The sequence below is a fragment of the Indicator indicator genome, chromosome 6 (genome assembly GCF_027791375.1).
Source record: "Indicator indicator isolate 239-I01 chromosome 6, UM_Iind_1.1, whole genome shotgun sequence".
Lineage (NCBI taxonomy): Eukaryota > Metazoa > Chordata > Aves > Piciformes > Indicatoridae > Indicator > Indicator indicator.
The window spans coordinates 5,129,409-5,143,328 of NC_072015.1; the positions used below are offsets into that span (position 1 = coordinate 5,129,409).

Consider the following 13,920-nt stretch of genomic DNA (forward strand, 5'->3'; position numbering starts at 1 on the left):
CCAGTACACAGAGAGCTGGAGCCCGCCAAGCGCCTTCGCCTCGCGGAGGCACCTGCCCCGCCGACACGTGCGGGCAGCGTACGCGCCGCCCGACAGCCCGCGTTCGCGTCGCTGCTAACGGCCCTCCGCGCGCCCAACGGTCCCGCCGGTCGTGTGGCGGCAGACCTCCCGGCGGGCGGCCCCGGGGCATGGGCTGCACTGCTGCTGTCCTGTCAGCTCTCGGGACTCGCGGGCCGTCCCTGAACCTGCGCGGGGGACGAACGGACTTCATGGAGACGGAGGGAGAGATGGGGTCGCACCCGTCCTCCCTTTGTACCCTCCCGGCGGAGCAGAGGCCCGTAACGCCTTCAGTGTCCTGGGCTCAGCTAGGGTTCCCCGCAAGCGAGAAGCTGTGAGAGGCCACAGCCAAGGCAGGTATCAGAATCCCCCAGTGGAGTGTTCGCTTCTATAGTGACGCCATGCTCGCTCTATAAGGTAAGGACTGGCCGGGACAAAGGCGGCTGCTTTGAGCAGGGGGCTGTGCCGTGGTGCTGATCGCGACGGGAGCGGTTCAGCAGGATGAGCCAGGCCAGGCCATCTGGGTCAGTGCTGCATGTTCTATCACTCACTTTATATACTATTTAATTAGTGTTATTGTTTTTCCTGATAGTGTTTATCTCATTGTGCTGTTCCATGAGACTCTTCCTATCTCAGCCCACAGGGATTTGTCTTCTTGTGGAAGTCTTCCATGTATAAAATTTGTTTGGTTGTTGCTTTTGGGTTTTGTCATGATTTTGTTTTTCCTCAAGAATACCTAAGGGAAGAACTCCTGATTTTATCTCCATATTTTGAAAGAACAACAAAACCTTTCCAGCAACGTATACACTTCTATGTTGATACCAACACAGTATCAGTCCAGACTGCATTCTTATTTGGGATGGATTGGTTAGAGTAAGTTGTGAATGTGTTTAAGGTTGATTGTGTAAGTGCGTGCTCTCATGGATATGGATTTTTTTCAAGATGAGGGCTGAGGCATGATCTGTAACAACTGTGTAGTACTTAGGCTTAGGTGCATCTTTTTATATTCCTAAACACTCCTACTTATGGAGATGGAGGTATATGTGTGGGAGAGAGGATCATGCCACTTCATGCTCAGTCATTCAGAAACTTGTTCTCATTGTTTTGTGCTGGATAGCATCTGTGTTCTCCAACAGGTATGCCTGTTCTTAGTAAGAACAACCTATTCGGCACCACTGGACACAAATGTGCCTGCAGAACACCTCTATTTCTGATAGGTTCTCCAGCATGGTTACAGTCATGAGGAATGCCTTCACCTGTTAGCTGCTGTTGTCTCTTGTCTTTAGAAGAAATGCAAGCTTAGCTCTGAGAAACCTTCCCAATGAGTTTCAGTTTCCCCTCCATTTTTGGAGAATGCCAGTTCTTGAAATTGTGTGAGACACTTGTTCCTTCAATCTACCCTACAGGTATAGCTCTGCAAGGAAAATGGAGGGGTGATGGAAGAGCTCATTTTTGAGGTCATCTCTAAGCACAAGGAGGAAGAGAAGATTAGCAGCAATAGTCAGGGGAAATCAGGCCTGACTAATCTGATAGCCTTCTGTCATTGTGGTGGATAGGTGAGGGGAGAGCAGTGGATGATTTTACCTTGACTTTGACAAGGCTTTTGACACTGTCTCCCTTAACATCCTCATAGGTAAGGTTAGGAAGTGTGGGTTAGATGAGTGGACAGTGAGATGGATTGAAAACTGGCTGAATGGCAGAGCACAGAAGGTTGTGCTCAGTAGTGCAGGGTCTAGGTGGAGGCCTGTGGCTAGTGGTGTTCCCCAGGCGTCAGTACTGGATCCAATCTTGTTCAGTATATTCATCAGTGGCCTGGATGAAGGAACAGAGTGTAGCCTCAGCAAGTTTGCTGATGATACAAAACCAGGAGGAGCGGCAGACGTACTAGAAGGCTGTGCTGCCATTCAGCAAGACCTGGACAGGCTGGAGAGATGGGCAGACGTGAACCTCATGAAGTTCAACAAGGCCAAGTGTAGAGTTATAGAATCATAGAATCAGTCAGGGTTGGAAGGAACCACAAGGATCATCTAGTTCCAACCCCCCTGCCATGGGCAGGGACACCTCACACTAGATCAGGCTGGCCAGAGCCTCAACCAGCCTGGCCTTAAACACCTCCAGGCATGGGGCCTCAACCACCTCCCTGGACAATCCATTCCAGGCTCTCACCACTCTCATGGGGAAGAACTTCTTCCATACATCCAGCCTGAATCTCCCCACTTCCAGCTTTATTCCATTCCCCCTAGTCCTATCACTACCTGAGATCCTAAAGAGTCCCTCCCCAGCTTTCTTGTAGGCCCCCTTCAGATATTGAAAAGCCACAATAAGGTCACCTCGGAGCCTTCTCTTCTCCAGACTGAACAGCCCCAACTCTTTCAGTCTGTCCTCATAGGAGAGGTGCTCCAGCCCTCTGATCATCCTGGTGGCCCTTCTCTGGACACCTTCCAGCATGTCCATATCTCTCTTGTAACAGGGGCTCCAGAACTGGACACAGTACTCCAGGTGGGGTCTCACCAGAGTGGAGTAGAGGGGGAGAATCACCTCCCTTGACCTGCTGGTCATACTTCTCCTGATGCAGCCCAGGATCTGGTTGGACCTCAAGAGATCATCAGGTCCAACCCCCCTGCCAGAGCAGGGTCACTTAGGGTAGTCCACACAGGAATGCATCCAGGTGGTTTTTGAAAGTCTCCAGAGAAGGAAACTCCACAACCCCCCTGGGGAGCTTGTTCCAGTGCACTGTCACCCTCACCGTAAAGAAATTTCTCCTAATGTTGAGGTGAAATCTTCTATGTTCTAGTTTGAACCCATTGTTCCTTGTCTTACCACTGTGAACCACCCAAAAGAGCCTGGCCCCTGCCACTTGACACCCAGGCATTGAGTTAGGAGGCCCTTGTCTGAATGAGAGTTGAAGATCTGGTGAGGCAGAAGCCTGAACCATTGCAAGCATAAAGAAGTTCATTCCTTGGTGCCTAGTGAAAAGACAATGTACATGCAGTTATGCACAGTAACTTTTGCAGAGCCAGAGAAGATAACTAAGCAAGGATGTGGTCCAGCAGGTCACTTTTAGATCCTTACAGGGCATTGCTGGTAGCTAATCTAAAAGGGAAGATCAAGGGCAAAAAGTAATTCTGTGAGCTCACTCTGTTTGACAAAGATGAAGATCCAATGTCTTAAAAATTCCTCTGCAGTCTATCAGCAAAGTGGGGTGGGGGGCATGGGTGTAAGGACAGAAAAGGGCATCTCTGCTAATTTTCAAGCTTTGGACAGGCTGTATGTTTCCAGGGAGTCATTGACACCTTGATCTGTGTAAAGAGGAAACAGGGACAAACGTTTCAGAAGCTGTAAAAGCTTTGTCTTTTGTATACACTTGTTGAGAACATGGAGTGCTCAAAGGAGTTTTTAAAAGGCAAATCTGGCTTTTGCAGCTACCAAAATTGTTGTGACAGGTTCTGTTATGGTCCTTCTTTATTTCTGAGGAAATTGAAAGTGAGCAGTCACTTTAAAAACTTTCTTCTGTCCTTCTCCCAGACTCCCTGCAGCATGTTAAATGGAATGCTAGTTTGGGCCTCAAGAATGGTGTCTCTTCTGGAGAGTGTTCAGGGCTAAGTGCTGATCTCTCCAAGTTCATTCTGTACAAGTGAATTCAGAGAGAAGAAAGCTCTTTGATATTATTTTGTGTTTGTCTTTCACATATGCAGGTATGCTACTGAAGCATTATTCCAGTTGTAAAGATAGTACGATCTCCTAAGCTGTGAAGAAAGGGCCGTACATGAGACGTGAATGACAAAGAGGCTTCATCTGGCTTTGAACTGGTGTTGTGATTCCTTTTACGCCTATTTTCCTTGTTCTTTAGCTGTGTTAGAACAGCCTTGCCAACTTCCGCAGTCTTCCCATGCTCAGGGGAATTCAAAGCATCTGCTTGCTTGGTATTTTACTTGGATGTGTAAAGAAAGTGCTGTGTAGCACCCAACACAGCAGAATAGGACAGTGTCAAGAGCAGTGGGCCCTAATGGCTCTTGACTGTGCCATCTCTAGGTCAGCAGATAAACTAGCTGAAATAGGGGGAACAAATGCAGTGAAAATTAACTTTACAAAGGAAAATGGACTAAATTTTATGGGAAGTTCTGCTCTGGTTTCTGGAATATATGTCAAATTCAAAAAAACAATCACAGGATCACGGGATGTTAGGGGTTGGAAGGGACCTCAGGAGATCAAGTCCAACCCCCTGGCCAGAGTGTAGGTCGCACAGGAACACATCCAGATGGGTCTTGAAAGTCTCCAGAGAAGGAGACTGCAGCCTCTCTGGGGAGCCTGTTCCAGTGCTCTGTGACCCTCACAGTGAAAAAGTTCCTCCTGATGTTGAGGTGGAACCTCCTGTGCTGTATTTTATATCCGTTACCCCTTGTCCTATCACAGGGTGCAACTGCGATGAGCCTGTCCCCTCCCTCTTGACACCCAGCCCTCAGATATTTATGAACATTTATTAAGAGAGAATTAGTTATACTCCTAATGTAATTTCAGCTGCTGATAATCTATACAATCATTTAGGCTATAAACTTGTAGTTGTTATATATCAAAATCAAACATTTTATAATCAAGGCATCAAAAATCTGATACTTACTACTTCTAGGTCCTTTTCCACAGTTGTTTAAATTTGTGTTAGCCATGCTTAAAATCAAAATCCATATTCATGATCTTAATGCAATATTTCTTAAAGAGTAGTTGGCTTCTGATATGCATTTCTCAAGAAAACAATAATTTAAAAATAAATTTAAAGTTCGGAAAGACTTGGCTTTGTTGTAATACAAAATCTACATTAAAAGGAATTACAGAGTGAAGTTAATGAAAGAAAAGATCAATGGTTAGCGTTTAGTAATTTCTAATGGTTTTAATTTTAGACAATCTAATTAAAGGCATACATTTCACCTTTATTAGATTTCTATACTTATTTCCTGCTAAAATTAATATGGAAATTAGGTACTGCTAACTGAGGGATGAAATTTTAAGAAGAAAGAAATCTATAAAACCTGCATGTGTGGAATCCATAGGCTTGAAAAAATATGGGCAGATTCTGCCAGACAGCATGTTTTTTCACTGCAAATGCAACAGGGAGTATGTAAGTTTCTTCCTCTTTTTATTGTTTCCCCCCCAAAAAAATTATTTTTTTTTTAAATCATTTTAAAACAGTCCCCTTCCAAGCCAGCTCTGGAAGGAAATATGCCAAATAATTCAAAAAAGGCATCTGTAGGCATATTTGTACGTAGGTGGCAACTGATGCCAACAGATAACATGATGGCAAAATAAATAATTGAATGCATATCGGAAGATACTCACCTCATTTATTTTTACATCACAATGGAGGACCTCTTACTGTGGTAAAACCACCACAAAAAGAGTGCTGCCAACTCGCCAATCAATAAATGCAAATTGTGAGGTTTTGGTTCTGTTTCATCAGCTTGTATTCAGAAAATAAGTCCAAGAGTAGAATAGGGCATATCAGGAAGACCTACCTGCTAATATTGTTCTAAAGCAGTATCTCCCGTTGCCCCTGTCCCTGAAGTTTCATCTAGATACCAACACTACCTTTTTCGTTGCATGATTTAGTAACATAAGGGAAGCTTCATGGAGATAGGTAATTGCTCACATGGATATAGCAAGGACACTTTGGTGAAATAACCCTTGTGGCTTAATTCAGGAATTATTTGAAGGCTCTTAAGTATTACTACAATGCTGGCTGGCCTAGAGATGCCTGCACTTCAGTCTTTCATCCACAGTGAAGTGGTATGGCTTTTGTTGCAGAAATCTCTTCACAGACAATTTAGATTTTTTTTCATCCTGAACTTGAAATGTTTCTGCTGAAAATTTAAATCTTTTATCTTCAAAATATTGTGGTGCCTCTCTGAAACTGTACTTTGCCTTTTTCATCTCCCTGAAGTCCTCTCTAGGATAGGTACTGCTCATAAATACACTTCTCATATGGCACACAAGGAAAGATGAGGCAGAGAGCAGTATATTCTGAGAGCTGGAGTTTAGAAAAACAGCCTGCACATGGAAGAGGGTGGGAGCTTAAGCAAACTGAGATATTTCTCTAAAACCAAACAAAAACTTTTTAGTTTTAGGAAAAAGTTAGATTTGCAGTAATATGTGGACTTTCTTTGAAATCTTCAGTGGAACACACACTGAAGGTTTCCATCCCCCCTGTCCCCTCCCTTCCTAGTGATCTGTAGTCCTCAATCACAATGGAGAAGAGAGAAAAAACCAAACCTGCATATGAGAGTCAGTTTGTTCCTATCTTCCATTCGAGAACACAAGCATACCTAATATGCATTACAGTATTGGCATACAAATATCTCTACAAGATAGCTACAGAAGAAACAGAGAAAATCTGGAGAAGGAAGACTTTCCCTGGTTGTGGAGGATCAAGTTAGAGATCAGTTAAATAAACTGCATATCCACAAGTCTGTGGGTCCTGATAGGATGCACCCATGAGTGCTGAGGAAGCTGGCAGAAGTCATTGCTGGGCCACTCTTCATCATCTTTGGAAGGTCTTGGAAAACAGGTAAGATGCCTGAGAACTGGAGGAAAGCCAATGTCACTCCAGTCTTCAAAAAGGGCAGGAAAGAAGACCCAGGAAACGAACTTACATTTCTTGTATGCACAAACATGCTTAAAGCTCCCTAAAACTTTTTGTTCTTTAAGAGCTATTATTCACCGAAGAAAGCAGTAGTGGTTCTTGGAACTGAAGCAGATAATGTAATTGCAGTGAAGTGTGATAAATGGTAGGACAGGACATGACTATCAAGAATGCTTTGTTGTGCTTAACTTCCTCTGCTGGAGTATGCCTTTGGTTGTGTTTCCTATCAGGAATCACATTGTATAAAATGAACTCTCTCTTGAACAAACTCACTGTTCATAAAAACAGGGTTCAGTTTTACAGATTGTTTTCTGTAGTCTTTATTCAGGTCTTACCCTGTTTGGTTTAAGTAAAAAGTGCCTGTTGTGCCTAAGGAAAAAAATGGAGTAAAATGTATTGGACTCTCCTAAAAATTTTCCACAATCTCATTGCTTATTTGCCTCCTGGTGATGGTTCTCTTCAGTGTAGGTCAACATGGCAAAAAGTTTATTGGGCAGAGAATGGGATTGGATGTTCTTGCACCTTCTGTGCAAAGAGCAACACGTTTCACAACCATTTCAGGAAATGTGGGGTAGAAAAATCAATGTGGAATAAGATGAATTCCTCTATTCTTAACTCAGCCTTTCCAGGGGTGTGGTCATTTCCCAGGCTCTCCTACCTGTAATATATTAGTCTTGTTGGGACAGTAGCAGCCCAGGAGCTTGGGGTGGAGTAGGAGGCCTCTGCTTATATCAGAGTGCCTCCTTGGGATGCAGGTGGGAGTGCGATAGACCTGCCTTTGATTTTTGCCCAATGGAATTTGGTTGTGCTGGAACAGATGGTAGGGAACCGACCTCTTAATTTAGGGCAGCCTTGGCTGGTGTCTTTCTTCTTCTGAGCTTCTGTCCAAGAACCTCCTACCTTGTTCTTTCTGTTTTCTGCTATCTGCATAAGGATAATGGAACAGATGCAGCAGCAGTTTCAAGGAAAGTTTGATGTGTTTCTTTTCTATTCATTGCCCTTGAAAAATGTGCAGGGCTTTAGGGTACATCTGTTTTCTGCTTCAGGCTTTTTCTTGTTACAAAAGAAAAAAAGAGAAAACGTTGCATTTTATTAAAACAAACAAACAAAAACCCCCAACACCCACACCACCTATTACTGCATACTCATACTTTATTATTTCCTGGCATTGCCAAAATGCCAAGTGGGAGGCTTGAACAGGGTTAACCCCTCACTTTGTTCTCTTCTCAAGCCCACTCTGCTGTCAGATTCTGTTAGGAATCTTCATGAAACAAAATTAGCAGGCGGGAGAGGCCTGTTTTCTTCTTAGATCTGACACTATGGATGAAAACCAAGTGTTTGTTTAAACTTTGATACTTTTCTTCACACTTCTCTCCTTAATGCAGCATCTAGTGAAACCTGTACTTAAAAAGCAACAGTTCTTTCTGTGGAGCTGTGTGCTTTAAGGTTTATCCTTTGTTGCACAATTAGAGTATTAAGGTTGAGATACCCTAGGCATTTAAGAGAGCAAATTCCACCACTTCACACACATACATGTTCCCACTCCAACAAATCCTAGACATTCAAGGCATTGCTGTATGTGGTTCTTGGCTCTTTGACTCCATGCATTTTTGAGAAAGTAAAGCAGGCTCAAGTATATCCAGATGGTCTATATCTGCCTGATTTGCTGCTCTGCAACATGGACAATGGTCACAGTTATGTGATTTATGATCAGATCATATGGTGTAACATTGACATTGAGAGGAGAAAGAAAATTCACCTGAGAGTGGTTGAAAACATGAGGTGGAGGGGAGGGGGGCAAGTGTCACAAAATGTTTGTAAAAAAATCCAGTATTCTCTGTAGTACTTTTTTTTTTCTGTCTGTTATAGTTATTTTCAAAAGGTTACAAGTAGATGATGCCTCCTCTCCCTGTTGCCTCAGTGACTGAATTTTTTGACTCAATCTCTCTCTACTCTGAAACATGACAAGCAATTTAGAAACTTAGCACATTCTCAAGACTGTAACTTTTCTTTGCTGATAGTCAAAACTGAAATGGACTCTTCCCTCTCCTGTGGCCTTTGGGATGTTTCTGCTGTGGTGCCTCAAGTACGTCCTTCTCTAGAACCATTGGAACTGGCTATGTCCAGCACCAGCCACTCCTCACAGGGGCCGCCTCTGCAGCTCCCCACTGCTGCCATCTCCACTTCATGCAAAATTTTAGAGGACATTAATGTAATCACATTGAAAAGTTAAGTAACGATACTGAAAAAGCAGAAAATACTGTTTGGAAGGTTTTTCCCTGGAAGAAGCTTGGGTATTACATCTCCGTTTTGATGAAAAAGCGGCCAGGACCATAAATGGCTTCAAAAGGCTATTCCTTAGGGTAAATATTAAGAAAAATGTTGGCTCTGCCCTGTGAGACTATACTGATCAGCAAACTGGGCCTCTAGTTCTTTCCTGCTGACTGAAACAGACTGAGACTTGGGGCTATTCAGTTTGGGGAAGAGAAGGCTCTGAGGAGACTTTATTGTGGCCTACCAGTATCTTAAGATAAGAAAGCTGGTGAGGGACTTTTTAGGGTGTCAGGTAGTTATAGGACTAGGGGGAATGGAGCAAAACTAGAAACGGGTAAATTCAAACTGGATGTTAGGATAAAGTTCTTCACCATAAGGGTGGTGAGACTGGAACAGATTGCCCAGGGAGGTGGTGGAAGCCCCGACCCTGGATGTTTTTAAGGCCAGGCTGGATGTGGCTCTGAGCAGCCTCATCTAGTGTGAGATGTCCCTGCCCATGGCAGGGGGCTTGGAACTAGATGATCCTCAAGGTCCCTTCCAGCCCTAACAATTCTATGAGTATTAATTCAATATTTCAGGTTTGTCTGTTGTTGTTTAATTGTTTTTCATGTTGCTGAAGCACCTCTGTATGTCTGGGAGTCCCTTACTATAGTGGGGTAGGATGGCTTTCCTGTGTCCATAGTGCCTCTCTTTGAAAAGTTCTTGGGGTTTGCAACTCTCTGATAAGGAAATGAATAATAATCTGCCTAGTCATAGAAAGTAATCTTAAAGTATGACTGCTGACAGCACTAGTCACATCAAATACTAATCAAATAATTTCCAGAATGAAATACTCTCATTAATCCATTGTCAAATTATTTTAAATTCTGGGGCTTACTGTCCTTCCATGTTCTGAATTTACGCACACACACTCTTCTTCAGATAGAATTTTTTCTTGCTTCAGTAAAGGCCATATGACACTTGAAGCACTGAAGTCAAAATAAGGCATTGTTCTCCTCATGAAAAATTCTTTAATTCTTTCTTCAGTTAGACACCTCCCTGTCAAAGATTTTGATCTGTGTTGAACAACATGCTAGCTTATACAGTAAAGCCAGGTACAGAGCAGAGGGAGAAAGGAGCTTTGGTCTTTTTTTTTTTCCTTGTGTTTTTTTCCTTGTTGTTGGTTTGTTGTTCCCCCCCCCCCCTTTTTTTTTTTAACCTTGTTTATTTTCCCTTCCATGTGTGTTTTGTTTTTTTTTTCACCTCCATGTGTGTGTGTTGTTTTCTTGTGTTTTTTTCTTTTATTTTTCCTTTTCCTTAGCCTGCTAACAACACTCATTTTCATCTTTTATACAGATTTCTCTGTGTAAAAGCATGGGTGACAAAGAATGACAATGGTTAGCTATCAGCTGCAAGGTAGCAGCTGACAGAGTAACAGGAAGACATACGTTGACTACCTCCCTGAAGAAACCAAAAGACTTGTCAAAGATTTGTGATAACTGATATTTGAACTTTTTGAAGTACCTAAATACAGCAGAAGTTTCCTACTTTTTATTATCTGAACATGGTATTAATTATTCTGAGGCTGGAATAAGCTGTCACTGGTGCACACTAGAAGAAGCATAGAGGTTTTCACAGCTCTCATCTTAGAAATTAATTTTTTTTTTACTGCTTCATAAAGCCTGAAATTAATTCTATGATGCTTCCTCAACTGAGAGGGTTTGAGGCTTTTTTTACTGTTTTGAGAAGTGTCTGAACAAACTTTAATTCTTGTGAACTGTTGTGACCCCTACCTTCTCTTTGGGGACAATATTTGCTTTATTGATTTAGGTCCAGAAGCAGGAACTGAGTTCTAAAAAAATATCATTCCCTATTTCATCAACAAAGGAAGTAGAACAGAAAGTCATAGTTTGAGAGACCTTGAGGTACAGCTTTCTTCCATACAGTCAAGCTGAAATTTTGAAGCTGTGTTTGGCTGTCCGATTGTTTTAGTGTTGTGGTTGCTTTCTGCTGCATCACATCATAGTAGGAAATGTTGCATCTCTTACTTGGAATACTTCAGTCTACTGTGTTTCGTGATATACTCAGTCTGTGTTTTGTTTTCATCTGCAATTTATGTCGGCAGTACTGGCCAGCTCTTGTAACTTGTCTTGCATGTCTGTGTTCCAGCATAAGAAAGCTTAAAACTTTTCTCCATGATTATTCAAATTATGCTTTTTTTCGTCAACCAGTCCCTGCTCTATGTACTATGTAGATGAGCAAAGGTATACCACTTTAAAGCTACTAAATGGTGGAGAGAGGCTCACTACACAGGGATTAGAGAAATTACCTTTCTCTTCACATAGCATTAGAAATACATCAGAGCTTCATCTTGAGTTTCATATCTGGTTTTGGATATTTCCTTTCAAGAATGATGTGGGCAACCTGAAGGCAAGTCATTGAAGGACTGAGGATAGCTAGAAATCTAGAACATAACTTAACTAGAAAACATTTAAATAATTTGAATTCTTTAGGTAAAAGAAAACTGGAAAGAGGCACCATGATGATCCTGAAATAAGTAAAAAGCTTCTGCAAAAATATTCCCTTCATATTCATAGTGGATGGGACAAAAATTAATAGGCATATACTTAGCCAAGGAGGTTTTGGGTTCAAAATCAATAAGCAGCTTCCTGATGGTGGTGGCAACTGAGTACTAGAACAGCTTCGTTCACAAAGAAACAGAATCATATGACATTTAAGGTTCTAAAAAACAAGTTAGCTATTTTTTCTATTAATTATGTAACTATACTTGATCTTGCCCAGGGGCATGAAAATGCATTTGATGTCATCTTGAGTTTCCTCTAGCCTTGTGTTGCATATGCACTTACAAGGAGCAAGCAAAGAAAGGAGGAATGACCAGACTGCTGGAATTGGAGGGAAGCTTTCCTGACTGGACTTCAGTCGCCAAAAAAGACCTGGATTTCTGGCTGTCACACACACAAGTCAGAACAAAGAGTGTGCAGACCTAGAAATTATTTGGAAATTATCTGTAAAAATGAAGTTTTCCCAACCCACTGTACATATAAAGTGATGTGTGATTAGATCAATTTTTTGTATCCTTTAGCAATTACTGGAAGAATTGCTATGAAATAAACCATAGAAGGCTATCTTGCAGTTTTCCAATATGCAGGCTAATTGACCCAAAATGGATGTTCTTGTTTCTAATTTTTATTGTGGTGACACTGCAAGCAAATTGAATCCAATTCATTGTACAAGGGAGTAAGATTGAATTAGATAATTTCTAAAGGTTTTTTCCTCCTACTGAAGTGTTTTCCCATTGTGATGGTTTAATGTCTGCAGGGTTTGTAGAATATCTACATAATTTTGCCCTAAATATCTGCATAATTTACCCTAAATTAAACTTTTTGCTGAGCCTTGAGTGTTCATGTACATTTAGATAAAAAGGAATCTAATAAATGATGAAGTAGATAGGAGAGTAACACCTGCATCTGAAATCTGTGCATCTCAGTTACTGCTTTAGTGCATTAAATAAAAATTGTAAAAGCAATGGATTACAATGGCAAAAGGTTTGTGCTATATCCTGTCTGCTGCAACTTTGCTGTGACAGAGTAGAAAATGGAGTAGAAAAATTGTCCATTTAGGTGCCAGAAGAGACTACTGCAGCAAGTGGTGGTGATTAGCATCTCATTTTTCTTGTGCCATTTAAAAGAATCTTAGGGGTTGGAAGGGACGTCCGGAGACTGAATCCAACCCACCTTGCAAAAGCAGGATCACTTAGGTCAGGCCTTTCTGGGCAGCCTGTTCCAGCACTCTGTCACTATCACCGTAAAGAAGTGTCTCCTCATATTGAGGTGGTACCTTCTGTGTTCTAACTTGTACCCATTGTTCCTTGTCCTATCACTGGGCACTGCCAAAAAGAGCCTGGCACCTTCATCTTGACGTCCACTCCTGAGATATTTGTAGATGTTAAGATCCCACAGAATCACAGAATCACTAAGGTTGGAAAAGACCTCAAGGATCATCAAAGTCCAACCTGTCACCCTACACCTCATGACTACTAAACCATGTCACCAAGTGCCATGTCCAGTCCCCACTTGAACACCTCCAGGCATAGTGACTACCACCTCCCTGGGCAGCACATTCCAACATCTAACAACTCTCTCCATGAAGAACTTTCTCCTCACCTCGAGCCTAAACTTCCCCCTGCACTGCCTGAGACTGTGTCCTCTTGTTCTGGTGCTGGTTGCCTGGGAGAAGAGCCCAACCCCCACCTGGCTACAACCTCCCTTCAGGTAGTTGTAGACAGCAATGAGGTCACCCCTGAGCCTCCTCTTCTCCAGCTCCTTCAGCCTCTCCTTGTAGGGCTTGTGTTCGAGGCCTCTCACCAGCCTTGTTGCCCTTCTCTGGACATGTTCAAGTATCTCAACGTCTCCTTCTTAAATTGAGGGGCCCAGAACTAGACCCAGTACTCGAGGCCTAACCAGTGCTGAATACAGGGGCACAATGACATCCCCTCACAGCCTTCTCTTCTCCAGATTACCTAGCCCCAGAAGAGAAGAGAATAAGGTTTTTCTGAGACATCCTGAAACTGTAGCAGCTGGAAGAGTTGCTGTGACTGTTCTTTCCACTCAAGAATCATCACCAGGAATGAGATTGCTGAGTGATTCCCTTATGTGAGAAGGAGGAAGCTTTTCAGTTCCAGCTCTGTTCCTGTCAGTTTTTCACTACCTTCTCTTAGGGAGACCCCAATATATTGTTGTGACTGATACCTCAGGAATGCAGACACTTCCAGCAATTTTCGTTTCTATTTGCTAAACCTCATGGACACGAATTTTCAAAGGAGCCTTCTGCTCTAGTGCTATGAATGTGATACATGTTCATTAATTGAGAGCTATTGGCAGATAAACAAGTTTATGCTTCTCCTGCTTAAGAAAACCGTAGATGGTGTTCTTTAGCTTTTTGATCCTGAAACAGAAGCA

The 13,920-nt window shown here is 42.5% G+C and overlaps 1 protein-coding gene across 1 annotated transcript in view; it reads left to right on the forward strand.

The window, feature by feature from the left end:
* Positions 1-269: 269 nt before the first annotated feature.
* Positions 270-13,920, forward strand: part of LOC128967743 (RNA polymerase-associated protein LEO1-like) — a 64,664-nt gene continuing 51,013 nt past the window's right edge. The window contains exon 1 of the mRNA XM_054381949.1: positions 270-338. Within this exon, the coding sequence (XP_054237924.1) occupies positions 270-338 (69 nt within the window). The remainder of the gene's footprint in view (positions 339-13,920) is intronic.